This window comes from Brienomyrus brachyistius, chromosome 18 (assembly GCF_023856365.1).
Source record: "Brienomyrus brachyistius isolate T26 chromosome 18, BBRACH_0.4, whole genome shotgun sequence".
Taxonomy (NCBI): Eukaryota; Metazoa; Chordata; class Actinopteri; order Osteoglossiformes; family Mormyridae; genus Brienomyrus; species Brienomyrus brachyistius.
Window position 1 is genome coordinate 3,431,688 of NC_064550.1, and position 22,099 is coordinate 3,453,786.

At 46.0% G+C, this 22,099-nt stretch overlaps 1 protein-coding gene across 11 annotated transcripts in view; it reads right to left on the reverse strand.

Moving 5' to 3' along the window:
• huwe1 (HECT, UBA and WWE domain containing E3 ubiquitin protein ligase 1) overlaps nt 1–22,099 on the reverse strand; it is a 68,244-nt gene that overhangs the window by 26,136 nt on the left and 20,009 nt on the right. For 9 of the 11 annotated variants that reach the window (XM_048983027.1, XM_048983028.1, XM_048983026.1 and 6 more), the window contains 36 exons: nt 20,307–20,483; nt 19,916–20,161; nt 19,674–19,807; nt 19,078–19,205; nt 18,457–18,654; nt 18,100–18,316; nt 17,215–17,337; nt 16,722–16,959; nt 15,911–16,258; nt 14,878–15,000; nt 14,599–14,694; nt 13,741–14,010; nt 13,498–13,650; nt 13,230–13,357; nt 12,752–12,833; nt 12,216–12,392; nt 11,684–11,849; nt 11,017–11,438; nt 10,441–10,636; nt 9,775–9,942; nt 9,507–9,655; nt 9,338–9,404; nt 8,977–9,200; nt 7,239–7,450; nt 6,356–6,538; nt 4,608–4,780; nt 4,307–4,446; nt 3,939–4,014; nt 3,739–3,837; nt 3,481–3,614; nt 1,789–1,948; nt 1,385–1,613; nt 1,063–1,241; nt 847–936; nt 557–717; nt 424–466 (listed from right to left, as the gene is read on the reverse strand). In XM_048983027.1, coding sequence (XP_048838984.1) covers nt 424–466; nt 557–717; nt 847–936; nt 1,063–1,241; nt 1,385–1,613; nt 1,789–1,948; nt 3,481–3,614; nt 3,739–3,837; nt 3,939–4,014; nt 4,307–4,446; nt 4,608–4,780; nt 6,356–6,538; nt 7,239–7,450; nt 8,977–9,200; nt 9,338–9,404; nt 9,507–9,655; nt 9,775–9,942; nt 10,441–10,636; nt 11,017–11,438; nt 11,684–11,849; nt 12,216–12,392; nt 12,752–12,833; nt 13,230–13,357; nt 13,498–13,650; nt 13,741–14,010; nt 14,599–14,694; nt 14,878–15,000; nt 15,911–16,258; nt 16,722–16,959; nt 17,215–17,337; nt 18,100–18,316; nt 18,457–18,654; nt 19,078–19,205; nt 19,674–19,807; nt 19,916–20,161; nt 20,307–20,483 — 6,109 coding nt within the window. The remainder of the gene's footprint in view (nt 1–423; nt 467–556; nt 718–846; nt 937–1,062; nt 1,242–1,384; nt 1,614–1,788; nt 1,949–3,480; nt 3,615–3,738; nt 3,838–3,938; nt 4,015–4,306; nt 4,447–4,607; nt 4,781–6,355; nt 6,539–7,238; nt 7,451–8,976; nt 9,201–9,337; nt 9,405–9,506; nt 9,656–9,774; nt 9,943–10,440; nt 10,637–11,016; nt 11,439–11,683; nt 11,850–12,215; nt 12,393–12,751; nt 12,834–13,229; nt 13,358–13,497; nt 13,651–13,740; nt 14,011–14,598; nt 14,695–14,877; nt 15,001–15,910; nt 16,259–16,721; nt 16,960–17,214; nt 17,338–18,099; nt 18,317–18,456; nt 18,655–19,077; nt 19,206–19,673; nt 19,808–19,915; nt 20,162–20,306; nt 20,484–22,099) is intronic. The other 2 variants (XM_048983029.1, XM_048983024.1) reach the window with 2 other exon arrangements.

The window sequence follows — 22,099 nt, forward strand, 5'->3', positions numbered from 1 at the left end:
ATAGGAAAAAAGGCATTTAATTCAAGCAGGTTAGAAACTGCAATCCCGCATAACAGTGTTCATTACAGCTCCGACAAAAGCACAAGAGAAGGACTCCTGCTCAGTGGCTCCCACAAACTTACGAGGATGTGCAGTTACCGTGGGAAAGACAGTAGACTGTATAGTTATCTCCCAGATCTGGTATGATCCTAAAACTATACAAACTACTACCTCAGCCCACAGTATGCAACGTGACACAGGAGGACGTGGCATCTGGGGTCATGTCCACTTCCACTGCTCTATGAGAGAAAGGACTGCTGCGTCCAAAAACAGGAGCAGCTGAGATTACTCCACAAAATCAACATTTTTTTCTTTAATTCTTCAGCCTTTTAAGACACATTTTAAAAACAAAACATGAAACAGCCAGAAGACAAGCAGCCATACCAGCCGATCGCCCTGCACCATTAACGGCTCTCAGCGCTGAACCCTGCAGAGAAAAAGAGGACTGTCAATGCTGGGGGTCGTGATCCCCACTGTGTGCCCCTTACACTCGGCTGGACACAGCCCACCACCCCACCTGCAGACTCTGCTCATGGCCTTCCTCTGTTCCAGTCCCGGTCTTATCATTCTGTTTGGCCTCTTCTTCTTCGACCAGTTGCCGTCGCCTCTTTTCTCTTCGCTCCTCAAGCTCCTCGTCCCGCAAGCTCTCCAAGTGCTGGAGAATGGGCACCTTCACCACTGGGCACAGGATGACCATGAAGGCGTTACATTAGTACACAAATGTACCCTATTCACATCATATAAATTGGCAGATTTATTCTGAAAACCTGCTGCTTTATGGGGGCACACAAGATGGCAGAGACTCACCAGCCACACAGTCATGCATGCTCTCGGCATCCAGGACCTTACATTCATCCGTCCATCGGGTCAAGGCTGTGGGTATACTGGAGAGTGTGCCTTAGAAAGAGGCAGGAGGTGAGATCATAGCCAGGCAGGGGCACTGGACCTGAAGAGTCTCATTAAGAAAAGTACTAGGTTTTCTTCAGAAGTAGACACCTTAATAGCACCCCACTACCAGCTTACCTGCCTGCCCCCCAGTGCTGCTTTGCTCATGAAAGAAATCGTCCAGCAGCTCGTCATCGGAGCGTGCGATGATGTGCACGTCCTCGTTGCCCACCAGCAAACGGGCACGGCCACGGGATTGCAGGGGCAGCGAGCTGGACAGCTGCAAGATGTCTGCGGCTGCACTCGGGCCCAAGAGCCTACAGCACAGGAGCAAAGGCACGCTGCTCTATATTCTATATCACACGACTCTCACAAGCTCCTAAGAGTTACTCTATTTATTAACCGACACAAATCCAGAGCTGGGGATGGATCGTGCAAATGACCATTAATGCAAGCTGACCTCTGCAAGATGAGAGGAGGATTGGGCTGCCGGTTGCCAGGGTAATGTACATGGATGGTGTGGCCAGTGTTGGCCGTGAGCTGCCGCAGAGTGCGCTGGCTCCGCCCCACACCCTGTGTCAGGCGGCCACTGGCCCCCGTGCCCCCAAGGGTGAGCGAGCCGTGGTCTGCGTGCCGCACCATCAAAGGATGGGAGCTGGGGATGTTACCCGGGGAGGGAGGGATGTCAGCTGGGGGAGAGGAGAAAACGTGAATGTGAGACCCATCAAGAGAGAAGGCAAGGGGTTACAGTGCATCGTATCAGTTCATTGATCTCATTAAAATGAACCGTCAGAAATAGCTAAATACACAAACGTTTAAAAAGTGACCGACTACTGTCAGGGTAATCAAAGTGAAGAAACGCACCTGTGGTAGAAAACATGTTATCAAACTCTATGATGAGGTCATCATCACGATCAAATCGCTCAAAACGAATATGAGGGGCGCTATTGATGTCGGGATAGTCTTCATCCAGCTCCATCTCAGAGCCTTCGTCGTCATCATCCTCGTCGCCCTCTTCATCATCCTATAAAGCATGGGACATTAATATAAATTCTCGGGCTGTCAATTTTAACACTTGCAAATAACTTTAAAACAACATTTTTAATTGCATTAATGCATACCCTAGAGTTCCTTTTCATATTGCATTGAATAAGTTTTCTATATCACACGATCTATTCCCATCATATTTTTGGGGTTTTTGAGGTTACCGGAGTCAATTCTGCATATTTCTGCATGCGCAAGAACTCATTTTTTGGAAATTAAGTCTGATAAGAAAAACACAAAAATCTTTTCATGACAGAACGAAGTCCTTTGCCTTTCGTTGTATATGCAAATGTATCTTTTAAACAGTAAATTTGACTTCTGCAGTGGGAATCTTCAAATGAATCTTCATAAGTGGATTAAAAACATAAGTACAATACCAGTCAAAGGTTTTTGCACACAGATTGTCTACATTTGTATGTTTACTGAAACACACTCAATATTCTTAGTAAATAAACTAACAGTATGTTCAACATTCGAGTACCTTCACTAGCAAGAAAATGTCATATCTTTAATACATCAAACTAACCGCCCCTAGCAGTTATAACGGCAGGGAAAATCTGAGGCATGCTTTCTACAAGGGACATTAAATACTGCTCTGTTTCATGGGATGAAACTTAACTAGTGTATTTAAAGTTAAAGGACAGCCTAGAATTTGACTCTGCCATCACCAGACAACCAGTTAACAGGATGTCAGATATGCACCGTTACATACACTTTCCATGTTACAAAGGAAACTTGTTTCACTTGACTATTTATAGCTGTTTACACAACTTTCCAATGCGCAACAAGAATAAAAAATCCATTTCATAAACTGCAGTAGTAAAAACCCATGATGTGCAAAAACTTTTGACTGGTAGTGAAAAGAAAAGCATTTGCCAGTTCTTCAATTCTTTTTCAAATCTGGACATTTTGGTCCAACTTTTCTGTATAATTTACAGATTAGGAAGCCATTCATAATTCAGGCTATTTTGCATAAATGTACATTTGCTGAGCATAATTCAGCCTGATGCCTTTAAGTTACGGAAGAAATGCAGATGTGACTTATCAATTTAATACATAGTTTATTTTCACTCTCACTTTTTTACTTTGTACTCTAACTTGCTCAGCCTTTTTCCTTTCTTTCCCTTGATGAGATGATATAGCACTTACGGTGATTTTACGTTGCTAAATTTTTATTTCAGGCATATACAAACTCCAGCCTGTTATAGATCATCTAAACAGGAAAATCCTGCTCTTGTAACTTGAGCGATATTAACTATCAAGCTGCTGCCTTATGTTTTCGGTACAGCATTAATGTATCTGACCAACAATAACTTGTTTTCCTGGAATTGAACACTGATATATATAAAAAAATAAGGTGAGTAAATATGTGATTAATTAGTAAGTGGGATAAATCGCAATTTTAAAACTAAATCAACAAAACACCCCAAAGAAATTTGCTTTTACTTTTAAGATGAGTCCTCACTAAAGAATCATCAAATTTAGCAGCCTTCATGTTTATGCAACACCAACCTGATCGTCCTCTTCCTCCTCCTCCTCTTCTTCCTCTTCCTCCTCATCCTGGCTATCTTCATCTTCATTGCTGCCACTGGAGTCTTCCTCCTGCGTGTGTTCCTCATCTTCAGGCTCGAGGATGTTCATGGAGTCTGCAGCATTGATATTTGCAATGAACTTTACAAAGAATGATGTTCTCTGCTTATGTGCACCAAACAGCTACAAAATCAGCACACAGGCACTCACACATGCACACACAGACAGACAGACACATACCTTCTCTGTTCGCCTGCAGTGTCGATGCCTGGCTCAAATTTGATGGGGCCTCATCCATCAGCACATCCTCCTGAGATTCGTCCTCGCCAGTCCGTCCAACTGAGAAAGTGGCACGATACTGAGTGTATCAGATTCTGATAACTCCGTGGAGACAAGGGCACTCCACATGTGACCTTCCCATTTCCTGAGCGGAGCCTTACCGATGATGGTACTGTTGAGTGTTCCTGCATCTCTCTCCAACAGCTCATCTATCAAGTCGACCAGCTCATTCTCCACCTGCACACAGCGTAAATGGAAGAACGACCGTTGGGAATGGATAGCCGACTCCTCGGTCCAAAATGCACTCTGTGTAAGCTTTGGCAATATGATATGTACTTAATTTCTTAATTAAGTCCCTAACCCCAAATTTTGCAGACCCATCGGTATATTTCGCAAATTTTCCTGAGCTGTGATTGGATCAGCCCATGCGTGCGGCAGCCCATTACAGAACAAACCTAAATGCTTCAATATGCAGCTTTAAAATGTTACATTTTAATAAAACATCTTGACAAAACCACACCAGCTGCACCTGCATCTCCTGGGTGCTTAGCACCTCTGGTTGCCCTGCAATGACCACGGTGTCACCCTCAGTCTCCCCATCCATGAGGTCGCCATCTGTTCCTTGAACAGGGGCAGTGCCCTCCACTGGTTCTGCCTCTCCAGTATCACCTAGAAATGAAGAGGTAGAGAAGATGGATGAGTGAACGGATGTGTGGATGGTTTAATGGTGCAATATTTGGACGCTTCCCAGCACATAAAAGCGTGTGAGTGTGTAGTGTGTGTGTGCAGCGTGTGTGTGTAGCGTGTGTGCATGTGCGCACAACCGTTACCTGGCTCCTGTGTGGCACTGTTACTGTCCCTGGCTGTGCCCACTACTTCGTGCTCCGTCTTGCTCTTGCTGGAGTTGCCCTTACCCCCAAAAATACTGCTGGGTTGGTTCACAATTCGGGACAAGGTCTCCAGAGGTTTTAATGCTGCATTCACTGTGTTGGCCATGTTGGGACTGGTGCAGGGTGGAAGACAACATTATTCAGAACAAAAAGACAAGAAACTAATTTAAAGTTTAAACATCATGATGCCTAATAGCAATAATAGCCACATTCACAGAGATCCAGAATAAAGATACACAGAGAGGATGGAACAACATAATGCCCTGAACAGGGCACACACAGTGGCTGGAGAAAGAATTCAGCCCCCAAAATGCATCACATTATCTCGTCTCTGATTCTGAAGTTCAAATGAATAACATTAGTTTTCCCCACTGATCTCCAAAGCTTTGAGAGCTCCGTCAAAATCAAAAGAAACTCCGACACCTTCAATGCATTGCAAAAATATATATATTCAATTAAAGGACCCATACCCTTAGTAACTTCAGCTCAAATGTGCTCACAAGATATCGTGCATGGATCAACCGTCACCAAACCTCCATAAAGAGAACCTTTACAGGAGGGTGGCAAGCAAGAAGTGCTTGCTGAAGAAAAAAAAAAGCCATATGTTTGCCCACAAATTTACAAACGTCACCTGAAGGACACTGCAAAGATTTAGCAGTTCTCGATGAGATGAAAATGAAACACTTTGGCCTGAACACTAAGAGGTATGTGCGGCGCATATCAATCACTGCACCCCAGCCAGGTAACAGCATGCTGACTGAAGTTTGGCAGTGGGGGCTTCATGTTTTGGTGATGCGTTTCAGCAGCTACAACTGGTAACCTCATCAGGACTGATGGGAAGATGAATGGGGTAAAATACAGTGAAGTCCTGAATGAAAGCATGTGCTCCTCTGCCCAAACACTGAAACCAGGGAGATTTGCCTTTCAACGGGACAATGATCCGAAACACAACCAAAGTAACACAGGACTCGAAAAATAAATATCCTTGAATGGCCCAGTCAAATTCCAGACTTTTATCCCATTATAGAAGTGTGGAAGACTGCTGTTCATTGCCATCCCCCAACTAACTGTTGCAAGGCAATGCAATTTCACAAGGAGGAAACAAGCAAATATTGCTCCATGACAGTTTGTGAAGCTAATTGAGACTTTAACCAAAAAAAAACTAATAGCTGTTAGAGGTTGGCCAACCAAGTGTTGAACTAGGGGGATGAATACTTAAAAATAAAAAAAAGAAATTTTTTTATTATGAAGTTCACTTAACACCATGCCAGCAACCAGGGCCTATATTCATGGTGAGCACATGGACGACAAATGAGACTGAACGAGAAAAAGGTTAAAAACGTCATAATTAGAAATTGTATACGTCTAAATAAGATGATTTAGATTAGTTTGAGAAATCTAAAACTTTACTAAAAACCTCAATTAAAGAGCAGGAAACTGATAACTAAACCCAAGGGATTTTTAATTATAAAAATATAATTTTCATTACAAAAACATAGCATTATAAAATTATTAGTTTTGATTATTTTGTTACGCTGTGTGCATTCTCTGTACAGAATACTGTGGAAATAAATGAAATTTTTAGCTTAATGCATCACAGTCCCTGATTTTGAGACCTTCCAAGTGAAGAGTGTATGGAGCTGAATACCATTTCCAGTCACTGCATACTGCAAGGAGAGAAACAGTACCTGGAGAGGTCGAGGCTGTGGGGCACGCGCGCCAGGTCGTTCACCAAGCCCTTCTTCAGAAAGAGGCGGATGATGTTGTTCACGCCATTGTGCTGCGTCTTAGCAGCGGCTGTGCTGTAGAAGCTGGAGGTGGAGGGGCAGGACTCCATGATTGTGCTTATGATGCACATTACAGCCTGGAGCCTGTGATGGAGATGGAAACCAGACTTTACGGCACCTAATGCTTGACTGACACAGACACATACACTTCTGGCAGATTCCTAGCCTTGCATGTACAGCACTGGGCAAAAGTTCTAGGAAAAAAAGTTTAACACTACTTATCTTGGTGTGTATTGTACAGGAAAAAAAAATCTTTATAAAAATCTTAGAACATATGCAAGTTACAAAAGGAATTTCTTCTGTTCTCAAGAAAATGCTACCGATATCTTGGATAACTAGCACAACTCTTCAGTTCCCAAACCTCCCCTCAGGGACTCCTTAGCTATTCCATGTACTGGTGAAATATCAACACCGGGTCACCTAAAGAAAATAGCTAAATAACTGAGGTAATGATTAGCCAAAGTACACTAGTGGTCGAGTCACTGATGTATATACTAATGGTTGCTGCACATACTGGGATGACTTTACAAGAGGTGTTGAAATAGCTAAGGTGACACACTTCAACAGACATCATTTTAGACCAACATGAAGAACATTTAAACATTTCCCTTAGCTGCCTAAAACTTCCACACAGTACTGGACATTTTGCCTATAAAGCAGAAGTGTTTTTCACATACCTGTATAAAAGGGAATCACTGCAATACACACATTTTCAGCACAACATAACAGCATCCCTGTGACAGGCAGAGATGGAGACCGAGGACGCACAGACGCCTGCCCTCACCTGGCATGCTTCTCAGTGCTCTCCGTCATGGCCAGCGCACGGCTCAGCGCTGCCTTCACCTCATTGACCAGGGCTACCTGGGCATCGGTGCCCGTGCCAGCAGCTGCCAGGCTGGCCAGAAAGAGTCGCGCCAGAGCCGGGGTGTCCTTATCTTCTGAGCTTTGGGTGTTAGGCAGAAGGTGGTCCAGCACGAAGGCTAACACGCTGCAGTCCTGTCATGGGGGGGGGGGGGGGGGGGGGCGTTACTCATGGCACCCAGAAAGTAGCCAGAAACTACAAAAGATGCCATCAGAGGAGGAGCACAGATGTTATGAGATTGTAAGAAAGCAATAAGTAATTGCTTGAGAGCGGAATAAAGAATTTATGAACAAAATATTAATCTATCAATAAATAGTTCAAATTAAAAGGGATTTACAAAAACAACATGAAACACACAATAAGTACATCATAAAAAAAAAACATTAAGGGACTGAAGCATATATAAAATCTAGGACTGCACCTAATTATTTTTGTACTGATTAAAATCAGGCAATAATCATTTTTTTTCGATTAGTTGACTAACAATTTGTTGAATAACCTAATAAACTACTCCGTTAAAAAAAACCCAAACAATTCCAAACAAATGCCATCAGAAAGATAAAATGTTCACAAATTTAAAATCTTCCCAAATATAAATGTTAAACTATAAAATAAACTGCTAAAATAAATAACTTGTAAAAGTGCAATTTAACAAAAAGTAACAGTTCAAACCACTAGATACATGACAACTTGTACAGCTTCATCTGAAACTCAGTACAAACAGATTAGATTTCAAGATCAGGAAACACAGGAGATAAACTAGTGCAGTTTGAATCCGACTTCAATAACACCAACAAGATCCGTTTAGCAGTTAAACTGACCTTTGCACTAATATTGAAGTAACACTTGAACACAGCTTACAATATATTGGTATTTGTTGAAATTCAAGACATTGGCCATCGGTCCAATGTGTCAATCTTTGCCGATATTTCAATTTCAGCAGCAGCACAGCTAACGACATAAATACTGAAATAATGAAGATGACTATATTGGATGATCAGTCATTTTTTGTAGCGGATGACGAGGGGTTTTATTGGCTCATTAACCAGTTATAAGGGGTCTCAAAGTACTGGACTTCAACATGTTTATAGTTATTAATTATTAAACCTCCCCCGCAGATCAATATTTTCTTTGCCACAATATAAAAAACAATGTAACCTGATGCCGTTAATCTGCGCCAGCAAACCAGCACGTCTCAGCACCAGCAGCCCCCCCACTCCCGCCCCCAACTTTGGGGGTGAGTGCAGAGGAGATTCGGGCCATTTACCCAGCAACCCTGGAGCACATTGTGTGTCATCAGCTTCACTAGATCTGCACCTGTTCTTTCAGGTTCCGCCACTGACCAGGACTAGAGTTAAATGACACGATCAAATTCCCCCACAATACAATTCGTCAGGCGGGTGGGGCCTGTTTGCCATGACATTTTTCAGACCACAAATACCTCTCCTTAAATCCTTAAAGCCCAACTGGCTACCAGAATACTACTGGAAAAAAAAATTCACAGTGGAGGTACCGGCAAAAAAAAAAAAAAAACAAATATGGTGGGAATACAAAAATACAGCAGACAACGTAAGAGCAAGCCAAAACAGAGGGGGAGACAAAGGGCAGCGAGAGAGCTGTAAGACAGTACAGAGAAAGGGGAAAAGATAGAGAGTGGCACCTCCTTGATGAGCTCAGACTGGCCGGCAGTGTAGCTGTAGGAAGCGATGAGTGTGGCAATGCCCACGTAGGAGCGGACGAGCTCAGCCAGAAGCCGCAATATGCTGGAGGTGGGCATCAGGGGCTTGCTGGCCTTGCCCTTAGCACCCCGGCCATCCTCTGAGGGAGAACCACGCTCGCTCTCACGTTCCTTTCTGCCCTCCCGTGCCTCCTCTGGAGTGGAAGCTAAAAAACAAAACACGAAAACTAGTGAATGACAGTCTGGAGTTCACCTTTGGGGATTTTAAGCATCATAGCTTCATTTGAATGACACCACTGAGGAGGGTGGGAAAGATTACTTTGAACCAATGAAAGTTCCTTACCCTCCCCCTGGGGTGTACCCGACTGGGACGACTCTGCTGCACCTCCATCTGCCGCAAACACCTGACTCTGAAGATGGAGAGAGCAGAGACCCGTAAACACCCTGCCCACGGAGTGCATATGGGCTCATACACACGCTCACTGCAAGCCGGAGCAGCTGCAGACACTCACATTGATGTTGAAGGCGGTCTGCGAGTCAAAGTCACTGCCCTGCCGCGTCAGCCGGTAATGCTGATACACGTCATCGCCGACGTCCTGCAGGATCTGGCTGAGGTCTTGGCTCCCTGGTGTTGCCGTCAGCCGGCTCTCCGTTCTTTCTGCTGGACGGACAGGAGGAAAATGGATTCAGCAAAGACAAACTAATCTCAAACTCAAGAAATCTCCCCCATTCTTCAAAGCAAGACAAAACGGCAAGTTCAAATTAACACTGCAGCATCACCTTCCTCTGGGGCATGGTAGGCAGCCAGTGCATTCAGCATGTCATAGATGACCTCCCGAATAGGATCAGGGATGGGGGGCAAGGGAGACAGCTTCAGGGTGGTGGTTTTCACAAGCTGGACAGCATTCGGCCCCTTGATCCGCAGGTTCTCAAACTCATCATCAGAGGCTAGGTGAGAAGGCAGCATTCCACAAAATGTCAGCTTAACGTCAGAGACAAAAACTTACACTCTCACCTAATGTTTTCTAACATCCAGTACTCCTTGATCAGAGGTGGATAGTTCAGGTCCAGAAAGTAAAAACCCATAAAACAATTTTATTTAAATCAAATACTTGAGTATAGAGTCACTGTGACAGAGTACTCAACTGATTGGTTGAAATAAAATCTTGTTCTGGATTTTCACTTTCTGAACTCGAACCTCTATCCTTGATTAACTTAAGGTATTTGATGTGTCTTGCTGAAATAGGAAATTGGTACAGTGTGTATTTCTGCAGCTTGACTAGAACTGAATGCAACGCAGTAAGCAAACCGTAAGTTTCTTCCCTACTTTTTAATGTTCAGTTGAGTCACTGGAAAATTGTGACTACATGCAGAACAGGCATGTGTGCAGAGATGTACCATAAACAGTTTGTGCAATTCTGTTCTCGCTCAGAGAGGTTCTCTCACCAGTCCCCGTGCCCCTGGGTGCAGGCAGTGCAATGCGCATGCAGCTGGTCGCTGTGTCCGTGAAGCACTCTGGACTGCGGCAGGCCGCCGGGCCGAGAACACGCAGGATATAGTTGATCTCTCGTGAGCCAAGGCTGCCAGACACCACACCCGACGTCGTGCTGCCAGCGCCGCTCGTCACTGCAGAGCGCACCACCTGGGGGGGGGGGGGCGGGGGGGAGGCATGACTCCGATGGCTGACCTGGATCATGTTCACTCAGATTTCTCTCCTTTACTCTGCCATTTCTTGCTATATCTTTCCTTTCACATAAATATTAATATTTTAAATCTAACACTGACAAAATCAAGCAAACCAAATAAAAAGCTTGATTTCATTGTGAAATGGTTTCTGGCCGAGGTGGATAGTTCAGGTCCGGAAAGTGAAAATCCAGACCAAGATTTTATTTCAACCAGTCAGGTGACTCACAGTCAGATCACACAGCTGGTTGGTTGAAATAAAATCTTGGTCTGGATTTTTACTTTCCGGACCTTAACTATTCACCTCTGGCTTCTGGACAGAAGTGTGTGAGGGCACACCTTCTCCATGGTGTGGCGCAGTGTGGCCGGGTCCTCAATGATGTGGCGGAAGAGCAGCGTGACCAGCGGGGTGAAGCCGCTGAAGCCGGAGCTCTGCGTCAGGCCCAGGATCATGCGTGTGCTACGCAGCTCAGCGAAGGTCATGGCGTGACGGTGGGCACGCGTCAGCCGCAGGCAGAGCCGCAGAGTGGCGTGCAGGGTGTCCGGGTCCACCGGCACGCCAATCATGCTGACGCAGGCGCGAATCAACACTGTGATCATGTCTTCGGACAGACCCTGGATGGCCGGCTCCACTGCTGCTGCGGGGTCCCGACTAGGAGGGGGAGGCCCAGCTAGCGCAAGCGGCCCTGGAGTCATGGGGTCTTTTTGGTCTGGGGCAGCTTCTTTGGTGGCTGACATCTCAATGGCAAAAGACGATGACTCTAGACAATGAAATTAGACAATGGAATTATTAGTCATGTCAGAAGTGACAGTTTGTTTACCACAGCTTAGTACTCCTGACAAATGAGTTCTTCACATAGGATGGATGTGTTCCGTTTTATCTGATTAACAGGTCTGCGTTTTATGATTGTGCGCATTCCTTTCTAGACTTTTCAGGCAGATTTTCTGCATGCGTCACATGACCTCGGCGGCCATGGCTCCCATGACCCATGTTTCCCTGGAGCACCTGTCTCGGCTGGGCCATCTTCAGTCCTGCTCCCATGTTCATCCTCTGCCTCCTCCCTCTCGCGCTCTGTGTCGTTGGTGATGTCACTCTTGGAGGGCCTGGGGATGCGGGGAGCTCGCTGCACGGTCAGCATCACAGGACGGCGATTCCCCGTCTCTTCATTTACCTGAGAGGTGAAAGAGGCACGGATTAGAGCTCCTCCATTATGGTGGGAACAGAAATCACAATTAATTCAGCCAATACTGAGGATCACAATTAACACGAACACATTGATTTTGGAAACATGAATTATTTGAACTTAACTATTTCTCTAACGGTGAATTTCCCTGAACTAATTTAACAAAACAGGAGGATTACAGCAAAACAAAATGTGGTACGATAATAGTTACTGATTTTGTTTTGATGATCAATAGAAGCAAAATTCACAACTGAAATGAAAATCCAACTAATTGCCCAGCCTTAGCAGAGACAGAGGTATAATGCAGTGCTCCCCACTGGGGTGGGCCCACAGCCTAGTATAACCAGACCATACCTGCACCATGGTGTTAAACTGCACGGTGTAGCGACGGCGGCCGGCGGTGAAGCGCACGCTGGTCTCTCCAGCTCGCCAGGCTGTGTCAATGGTGCTGTTATTGCTGGCGCTGTAGCTGCACCAGCGACCTGAGCGGTCATCAAACCAGCGCCAGTTGTTGCCATTTGGCTGCAGGTACTAGCAGAGGGCGGTACAAAAGCGGTCAGAAGTTCAGAAGACGACAGGACAAAGGGAATGCAAAAACGGCTTGCCCTCCACTTTTACAAAAGTGCAGCTGTTTCACATGATTTCTTCATTTCAAGAACTTTTAAGATGTACTTAAGAAGTTAAAAACTGAGGGAACGTCTGCAACAAAACTGAAGTTAAACAATTAACAGTGCCGTGTTCCAGTCTGACTCAAGATCGTATTTTTAACAAACTGAGTTTAAGACTGAGTAAAAATTCACCTCACTGCATGGCAAGACCCAGTCCATTTACATGTGGACTCGAGACAGAACGAGAACCACATCCGACAATTAAGGTCAAAAGCATATTACCTTGTTCATATGGGCTCTCCGCTTTGAAGAGACTGCTGTTTTTTCATAAAAGTCAATCAGCAAAAGTACTGGGGTGATCCACCTGTGAGAGGAACAGCACAGCAAAAAGGCAGCGTGTTTATTTCATGTTGAAAGGTTTCACACGGATCCAACACCTGCTGGTGTGCGGTATTACAGTGCCAGTCGCTGTACGTTTCAGCTAGGAAGTGATTAAATATTCTTTGATGTGCAGTTCATACTAAATCAAGCAGAGTTCCTCAAATCAATTAAGACAGCTAACAAACAAACAAATGTAGGGCATTTGTAGAACACAGTAGCACATTCACTGCAGTAAACAAGAATTATATTCCTAGATTATAAACACACCTGCCTGTTCTAGCTTGTTAGACCTTGTATTAGTGAAAAACCTGGTAAAACCAAAACTCCTACGCAAGTTTCCATAGCCAGAAAAAAGCCTGCGGTTCAGTGGGAGACTCACTTGGGAGTTTGGACATCCTTCTGCTCTTTGGCTGCCTGCAGACAGGGCTGCACGACCTCCAGCAGCTTCACCAGCACGCTGAGTATGCTGCTGCTCTCCACAATGCGAGCGCATGACAGCTTCAGCTCCTTCGCAAAGAGTAAGAACAGGGTCAGCAAAGCGCTACTCTGGTGCAGAGTGACCATCTGCGGACCACACGGCTGAGTCTGCGTCCGCCTGTGGATGTGAATGGTACATAAAAGCGTTATGATTGTGGAGGCTAGCAAACCTCGAAGAGCAGCGTCAGGAGCAGGATGCGGGTGGCCAGGCTTGAGGCTTGGGGCAGGGTGCTCATCTGGCTGCTCCACTCCAGCACGGTCTTGCTGTCGCTTGTGGTGAGCGGCATGGCAGCCTTGATAAGCACATCAGCCGCTTCCCAGACCTACCACACAAAGGGCATCGGCTAAAGACTCACAATCCTGGCAGACAGGGAAAACCAGCAGGGCTCAGAGCGAGCTACTGAAGTGTTCACCTGGCCGACCACTTGTCTGAGAATAAGGTCACGGAACTCCGGCCCGCTGCGTTTGATGGCGGTCATGAGCAGGTCGCAAACTCGGTACACCGTGTCGGGCAGCTCGTCCAGCAGGTGAAAGCACCCGGGCAGCATAGCATCTGTGAAGGCCTGCAGCTCCATCCCGTCCAGAGGTTCCGCCTCAAGGCAGCGCTCGAGGCAGCGCGCTTCCTCCTCCTCCGCTCGCTCCCGTGCTCGCCTCTCCTCCTCCTCACGACGCCGCGCCACCTCCTGGCCGTTTCAAACAGTAAATTTTCAAAATTCAAGCAAGCTTGTGTACAAAGTCAAAATAGGGCATGAGTTGGTAACTCCTAATCCTAGAGTGCCAGTATCCAGCAGGTTTTCTATCCTATCTGGTCTCTGATGAATCACACCTGATCTCAGGCAGATAAGGCGGCATCAGATAGGACAGAGAACATGATGGATACCGGCACTCCCGGATCAGGATTGCCAAACCCTGAAATACAGTCTTGCATTTTTACCTATCACATCTTGCAGTCCATCATTGTCACACACACCACACACACACACACACACACACTATTGCAAGTTACTTAAAGCCAGTTGCTCTAGGGGTGCTAACAGCCTTGATGAAGGGCCCAAAGGTGGCATCACTGTGGCAGTCCAGAGGATTTGAACCAGCAACCTTCCAATCACAGATAGAGAAATAGCATTCCCTCGGAGACGGAGGCTGACCCAAGACGCTGCCATTTTTTTGAGAAAAACTTGAGAAAACATGACCAAGCGATTGCCGAGAATCAAATCTGGAAGCATGCTGTCATTACAGGATGCTAGTGCAGACATTAGGTGGTTGCGCACCTCTGGTGAGTCAGAGCGCTGTTCCATGCTAACCTCCTGTCCCAGGGACATGGCGATGGCTCTCATCATCTGGTCTTCCTCAGACATGGCGAGATCCTACATAAGAAAGTGCAGAGCTTGATGATCCAACAAGACGTAGAACAGGAAGTTTTAAAAGAATCAGAAACCTAAATGCTTTCAGAAGTATGGCCATTTCAAAACTACTTCATATTCTAGGTAAAGAAAGTTTAAGATGAAAGAGGTAAGCAGAGTATAAGTAAGGGGTACAGGAGTGTGTACCCGGACTGTGCCACTCAGCAGGGGTGGGGGGTGTGTCAGCAGGTACTCTGTGGCCTGCTCCATCGTGTTGGTGTTGAGCAGGGCTTCCATGGCGTGCTCTCTGGAGAATCCCATATCCATCAGCTGGAGGACAGGCGAGAAGACGTGTCATAAGACATGCTTACTGACTGTCTATGGCCCTGTTCACACCTGGTATTAACATGCATCCTGGGTGATCCGATCACAAGCGAACGGCGCTAAATATGCCTGTTCACACCTGGTAGTAATATGCGTCTCTACCGACCGTTTGTAATCAAATCACACTTTCCCACAACTTAAGCACATAAATCAGTTCTCTATGTAGAATCTGCCAAACAGAAATCAAAACCAATTTTTACATTCCAGGGGGAAAAAACCTCCTAAGACGTTTGTCAAATGCCAAAATACTCAATGAAACATAAATATATACATAAACAAATTAATAAATATTTCAAATCAATTAATTGAAAACCCTGAGTAGTATTGGGGGAAAAGGGGGGGGGGAGATCTTCCATTTAAACTGTAACTGCAACCCTAATTGTTTTGTTGTGCACGATATTGCATTGAGAGATTGTCTTTTTCAGACACCTTGCAGAACTGCCAGACCGATGAAGCAATTTTAGCAAGCTCCTATTGCTGCGAGAAGGGATGTCTCTCACATTTTATCATCTGATTGGCTTTTCCGATTGGCCTTTATAGAGAGCTCCAATCAAACTGATGAGAATATCAGCAGATAACAATCGGAGCATCCCTAATTGTACATAATCCACAAAATCGGTATTTAAGATCGCTCCAATTAAAAGTCGATCAAGTAATTAAGTCTGATTGGTAACCGATTTTCAAATCAGAGCATCTCTATAAAACATTAAATCTTACATTCATTACAAGCCTCAACTGTAGCAGCATCCTGGCTGCTACTCTTCCAAACTTAAGCTACATCTGAACAACATGTGTATTCCACAAATAATCACAGTAAGGTACTGTTAATGATGATCCTGAATCAGCAGCACATTACCTGAGTAAGCTGCTGTTGGTTCACCTGAGGCTCTCTCCTTGAGGCAGAGGAACCCGCCTCTTCAGTTGTCCCAGTCCCGGTCCCGGTCCCGGTCCCAGTCCCTCCAGCTGTGGGCCCAGCACCTGCTGCACCAGCCGTCCCAGTTCCCCCAGGGCCTGCTGTACCACCAGTGCTGGAATCCTCCTCCGGACGTGCCCCTCCTTCCCGCTCCTTCGCCAACCGCTCTTGGATTACAGGTTCTCCACGAAGGATGTGGCATAGGATTGCCAGCATGGACTCGGCCATGCGGCCACCGTACACCTTCAGGGGCTTGCGGTTCCACAGGTTGCGGATGCAGCCGAACGCGGCCTGTAGGAGAGGGGTTTACACATACGCCGCAGTTCATCATGCAGCCTGATAAACATCCAGTAAAGCCAAAAACCACACCCACTGACAGTTCCACGCCATCTCCAAAGGGTCCAAAAAGGAGAAACAGCTCAGGATCCATTACAAAGCAAACATAAACCACAGAAGACAATAGCTGTATTGAAGCAGGTGTGCTGTGTAACAGTGACAGTGTAACAGTTCGTTCAGGCGCATTTAAGCCAAGAACATACAATCGAAAAACACTCAAAAAGATAAAATGCAAGTTAAGCACAATCTGTGCTCCATGTACAAACAGCTGGTGTTTGAATCTCCCCATCAAAATCTCATTCTGCCAAGTCAAATACAGCTGCTAGATGGATTTTAAACAAACCAAGAATAAAATGGCAGAAGAATACTCAAACGGGCGGGAAAAGCCTTGACGTGAGGCTATCGATATCATACCCACCTTCTGAGTGACTATGAGGAAACGTAGTGCGCTGAACTGGGGTGTGACAGGGCCCGACCCAGGCACCTTGGCAGGCAGGGCATGGGGAGAGTCCAAAACTGTTGCTGGATTCACCATCTTCTCCACCAGCATAAGCCAGGCGTCTAGGAACTCGCCAGTGCCGTCTGGCAGCTCCGGGTGCTCCAAGCCTTCAGATACTGGCACCTTACCTCCCATGGACAGTGCCCAGTTAAAAGTTCTACAGAGGAAAGTCACGATCAGAAATGGGCTGATGTTTGAGTTTGTACAACAGGGTACAGAAAGAGACACACATTTGGAACTGGGGTAAGTACTTGCTTCAAAGTAGCCCATCAGGGAGCAGAAAAAAGGTTATAATATGCTGTGGAGGGGGGGGGGGGGGGAGCTTTTATCTCCATGGCTCCAGCACCCCCATCCCTCGCAGCAGCGTATCGATATGCTGAGTTCTGAGCAGACTGATACCAGCACCACTCACTCAAACAGGGCATCGTGACCTCCAGAACAGAAGAACTTCTGCAGCATGAGGTGGTAGGGGTACTTCCTCTCGTCAAACAGCATGGGGGAGGTGAAGCCCACTGAGCAGATGAAGAACGTCAGCCTGGGGAAAGCAGAGATGCGGCAGGTTCAGTATTAAACATGATTAAACATGGTCTGACCGTCAGTACGGCCGCCCTCTAACACTCACCAGCTGCCAGAGTTATATTAGGTAAGGCAAACACAACAAGTCCGCTTACTCACACTTGGCCTTGTTGCCTTGTACTTTGCCCGAGCACAATTACCCCCCCCCCCCCGCCCTCCCCTCCCCATTCCCCTGCTAGTCTGTGCTCACACTGCGCTTATTATTCTGGGCTTGAACATGCTTTCGTCATTACTGTGCGACTTTTTTATGTTGAAGAAATAATAGGAATGGCTAGCACACGGCACAATGGAACTCCTGATAAATATCCTTATTTTGTAGCTTATTGGGAGTCGTTTTGGGGAGGATGACACACGACCCACTTATGGATTTATCGACTACGAAACCCAGCGATTTTCCAAAGTGACTCCTTTGCCGCCATGTTGGTTAAATGGCCTGTCGCATCACCGACTTCATATCCGAGTTCCGTGCCCAAACACACATCTTGTCTGATTGCTAACTGTAACGTGTCCAAATCTATAGCATACCCGGACCCACCTCTACAAGCAGGCCCAGGCACAGTATGGAGCGGTTATTCTAGTTAAAACCGACTGGACTTTGGGGGTCAAATATGCTCAGGGAGGGTATGGATCACCTAACGAAAATGGACTAGATTTGGAAAGGCAAAAGAAAAGAAAGAAAGCTTTTCCAAACAAAAGAACTTTCATACGCCCCAGAACTCACCGAAAGCGGGGTGTGGGTGTGTAGGGAGGAGGCTGCCAGCTGAGCCCCTTGGTGAGCAGCTTGGTGAGGGAGGATGCGGTGGCACGGGCGGCGGGCGTGGGCACAGTCCCAGCGCTGGCTGCATGGTGGGAACGCCGCTGCCGCACTGGGGAGCCGACACACAGCTTCACTAGCAGACCAAAGAGCTCTGCCAGGGCCCGGCCTAGACGGGAGGATGCTGGGAACAGAGAGAAGGGAGAGAGGCCACAATAAGAGCACAGAGTTTGGAAATCCTTTCCCCTCAGGACAAAACTCAGGTACACAATCAGCAGCAGGGGTAGGAGGTCAGATGGGAAGCCCTTGAGAAAAAGCACGAACCGGAGAGAAGTGGCTTGATCTGCTTGATGCGGGCAGCCATGGCAGGAGTCAGCTTGGACTTTGTGGCCTTGGGGTCTGCGGCGGCCGTGGGCTCGTCAGTCTCCATGGGGGCCAGTGTGTCTCCATCCAACCCCATGCCTTCCAGCAGGACCTGTGCAGAGGGGTCCACACCTGCCCCGCTGTCGCTTTCGCCTTCTCCTGGTGGTGCAGGGAAGAGCACCAGAGGTTGATACATGCGTGTGAACCATCTACATATTTAGCAGATGCTTTTCTCCAAAGCAACACACAAGTGTGGCACATGGCAAACATTCATGTGATTAAGGAGTCAACCAGGCATGAAAGCAGCTAGGCTGAGCTTTCATTGAATGTCAAGGAACAAGTGTAAGCAGTTTTGGAGCAGGATCTACACAACAGCTATACAACTATACAACTACACACAACTATCAAAGTACTAATAAACTAATTAGATAATAGAAAAGGCCAGTAAGTGTTCTTTGAATGCTTTTGTGGTGCAATGAGGCTAGTAGAGAAGCGAATCACCGAGCAAAGGTATTTGACATTTGATTTTGGCAAGTGCTGCGGTTGCATGCTAAGTGTCTCAGCAAGCAGAGAGCCCCTCACCAGCTCTGCGAACTCCAGCGGTGGAGGCAGGGGTCGTACTGTTGGTGGTGCTGCTTCCTGTGGGCCTCTCCTCCTTGGGCACCAGCTTCTGCATATCAGCCTGGCCAAACTCACAGCCTGGAGGCAGGCTGACAAACACAGAGGTGCAGGCAATCACACATCAGGCACCATTTTAATTCTGCTTACAAAACAAGAATGTTAATACATTTCCACAATGTGTGCTTTTTTCCTATGTGCTGAAATGTTTCTATAATGCAAAACACATATTACACACACACACATTTTTTTGTGCAGCTGTTAATCAGATAAGCAAATATGACAAGTATTCTGACATCACAGTTAATACACATGTAGGTTCATACCACCACTTTTGTAGCGCTGAATATTCACAAACATGACAGTGTGACAGTGAACATATACTGACTTATTTTGCCACAAATCATTATGATGCAATTGGACAGAATTTTCTCCCGAAGACCCATATGGCACAATTACGTGGGCTTCGACATTCCAAGGACCTGCAGCTAGGTCGTAGGTGGAGGGGCTGGAGCTACTAGGCTGACATTTCTTTTTGCGTGGCTATTGTGAGTGCTGACCTGTTGGGTGTGCAGAGGGAGAGTAGGACTGTGCTCTCCCACACCAGGGAGCAGTACAGCTGGCTGAGCTTGCTCAGCACATTCAGACCCAACTGGGAGCCCCACTGGTTCACAGAGATGGCCCGGATCTCACTCTGCCATCAGAAGAAAAGACCAAGGAACCACATTCAGTATACGAGTCCCTAAGAGGACAGAGTAAGATGACTAGTAAACAAGCATGACAAGCACACTTAGAGTCTCACCTGACCCACTCGGCAGGTATGCACGAACATCATGATGTAGGCGTGCGCCGCGGTAAGCGCATGCAGCAGGGGTGTGGCCCCAGCGGACAGCGTGGCGTCAGTCACATGACCTGCCGTGGCCAGCTCACGTAGCAAGACGGAGCCACCAGGTGCCTCAATGGGCCGGTGCAGGGGCTCCAGCAGAGACAGAATTAAGTCCAGCTGACACAAGCCCTCCTGCAGCACCTTGGGCTCATGGGACAACGTCTAGAGCAGAAAGAGGACATTCTTTTTCAGAAACTACAATTGCTTAAAAAGGTTAATAAAACCTAACTGCTGGGAACAAAATTTACCCCAAGAATGGATGAGGAATAAAACAGTATCTATATCTGCCCCACACCCCCACTCTCACCAGAATAGACTTGCACACGCCTGCGACGGCTTGGCAGGCAGCAGAGGTGGGAAAGTCAATTGGCAGGTTAGGCAGGCCCAGGATGGAAACCAGGGGCAAGAGGCCCTTCTGCCTTACAAACTCCTGACAGTGGTCATCTGTAGTGTTGTTGCTCAGAATAGACTCCACGAACTTCATCTGGGGGGGGGGGAAGGAGGGGTGGACAGTAGTTCAGGACAAGCCAGGATGACTACTACAAGGAGTTTGCAGTAGGGCTGGGTGATATCACAATCAGTTCAGACAATGGAAACTCAAAAGATCTCCGGAAATTATAGCTTACCACACTTGATGATCAGATCTTCTGTAGTCGCTTTTAGCGATTACTAACAACTAAGTAACATATTATTACAAATGTGGAGTTAAGAGCAAATACTAAGCAGAGTTAATTTATGTGTCAAGCACTGGGTGGAAATTACTGTATAATCAATACAGTAATGACATGGCAGCTTTTTGCTTTAATATAACAAGTAATTATTTGAAATGTGTAACTAACAAAGTTAATGTTATACATTTATGATGTATAAAATCAATTTCCTGAGTTAGTATTTTCCCATGAAAAATTTATTTGGAGATCTCATATTTTTGGAATGTAATTTGGGTGATCTGCACCTTTAAACAAAACTGAAACCCCACCCACCCCCCACCCCAAACAATTGGTATCTGTTTTCAAAATAAATGCATATCAGTATCGGCCAGACATTTCCTTATCAGTGCACCATGAATGCAAATAAAAGGTAATTCCAACCAATCACATGGCAGCAAAAATGGACTGAGTTAGTGAAGCACACCACATGCTACCGTTTTGGCAATATGGAAAAGATGAGCTGTGCCTCAGAGGAAACTCCGGTGTTGGTGAAGAAAGTGACAGCTCAGCAGTCATAAGATCTTTTTAAATAGAGATATTGCCAATAAGGTAAAAAGACGTCACCGGCAGGCAGCAGACTGGTACTGTGTGCTTTAAACTGTCAGAAACTGGTGCCAACTAAAACAGGAAATACTGCAAACTTATTTCAGCACCTAAAGCACTACCAAGCAGCAGACCATACAGAATGCAAGTGCCTGTATTTGTTAACAACTAGACACAGCATTTTATTTTTCAAAATATGGGATGGGTGGCAGCTCTACCAGCAATGTAAATCCCATTACCAGGAACAAACAGCTAGGCAGTCACACAAAAATCCCACCAACAAAGCACATTGTTTATTTGGTGTTACACCCTATGCCGAAATGTTTTCTATGATTCATTAAAATTAGAACCGTTTGCAATACGTCCAACCATAGTCTCTCACATTTTGAATCAGTTTAAAGGGAATTCCAAGGGGATTTTACGCAAAATGGTCCCCTGAAGTAAATGACAATGTTGTCAAATAGCGAAACAAGTGAAAATTATCGTAACTGAATAACACGAAAAGATCGTCATGGTCAAATATTTTGCCATATTATCCTGCCTTAGTCTCGAACCATCATTTCTGTGCTTCACTGTCAAACAGTGGCATTTCCTCAAAACAATACAAGCAATTCAATTAATCTTATCTGAAGAAAAGATGATTATATGCACTTGTAATGACAGTTATGAAGAAGTACTGCTGGTCATGATGTCATCCTAACGTTCAAACTTCACTTTCGGCTTTACTACTGATCCTGGAGCATTTACGCCAGTGAGAGAGGAGCAGAAAACAGCAAACCGTCAAACAAGAAAATACCTGCCACACCTCCTGAGCTAGTGGAGGGTAGTAAAATGCTGGTGACGTGCA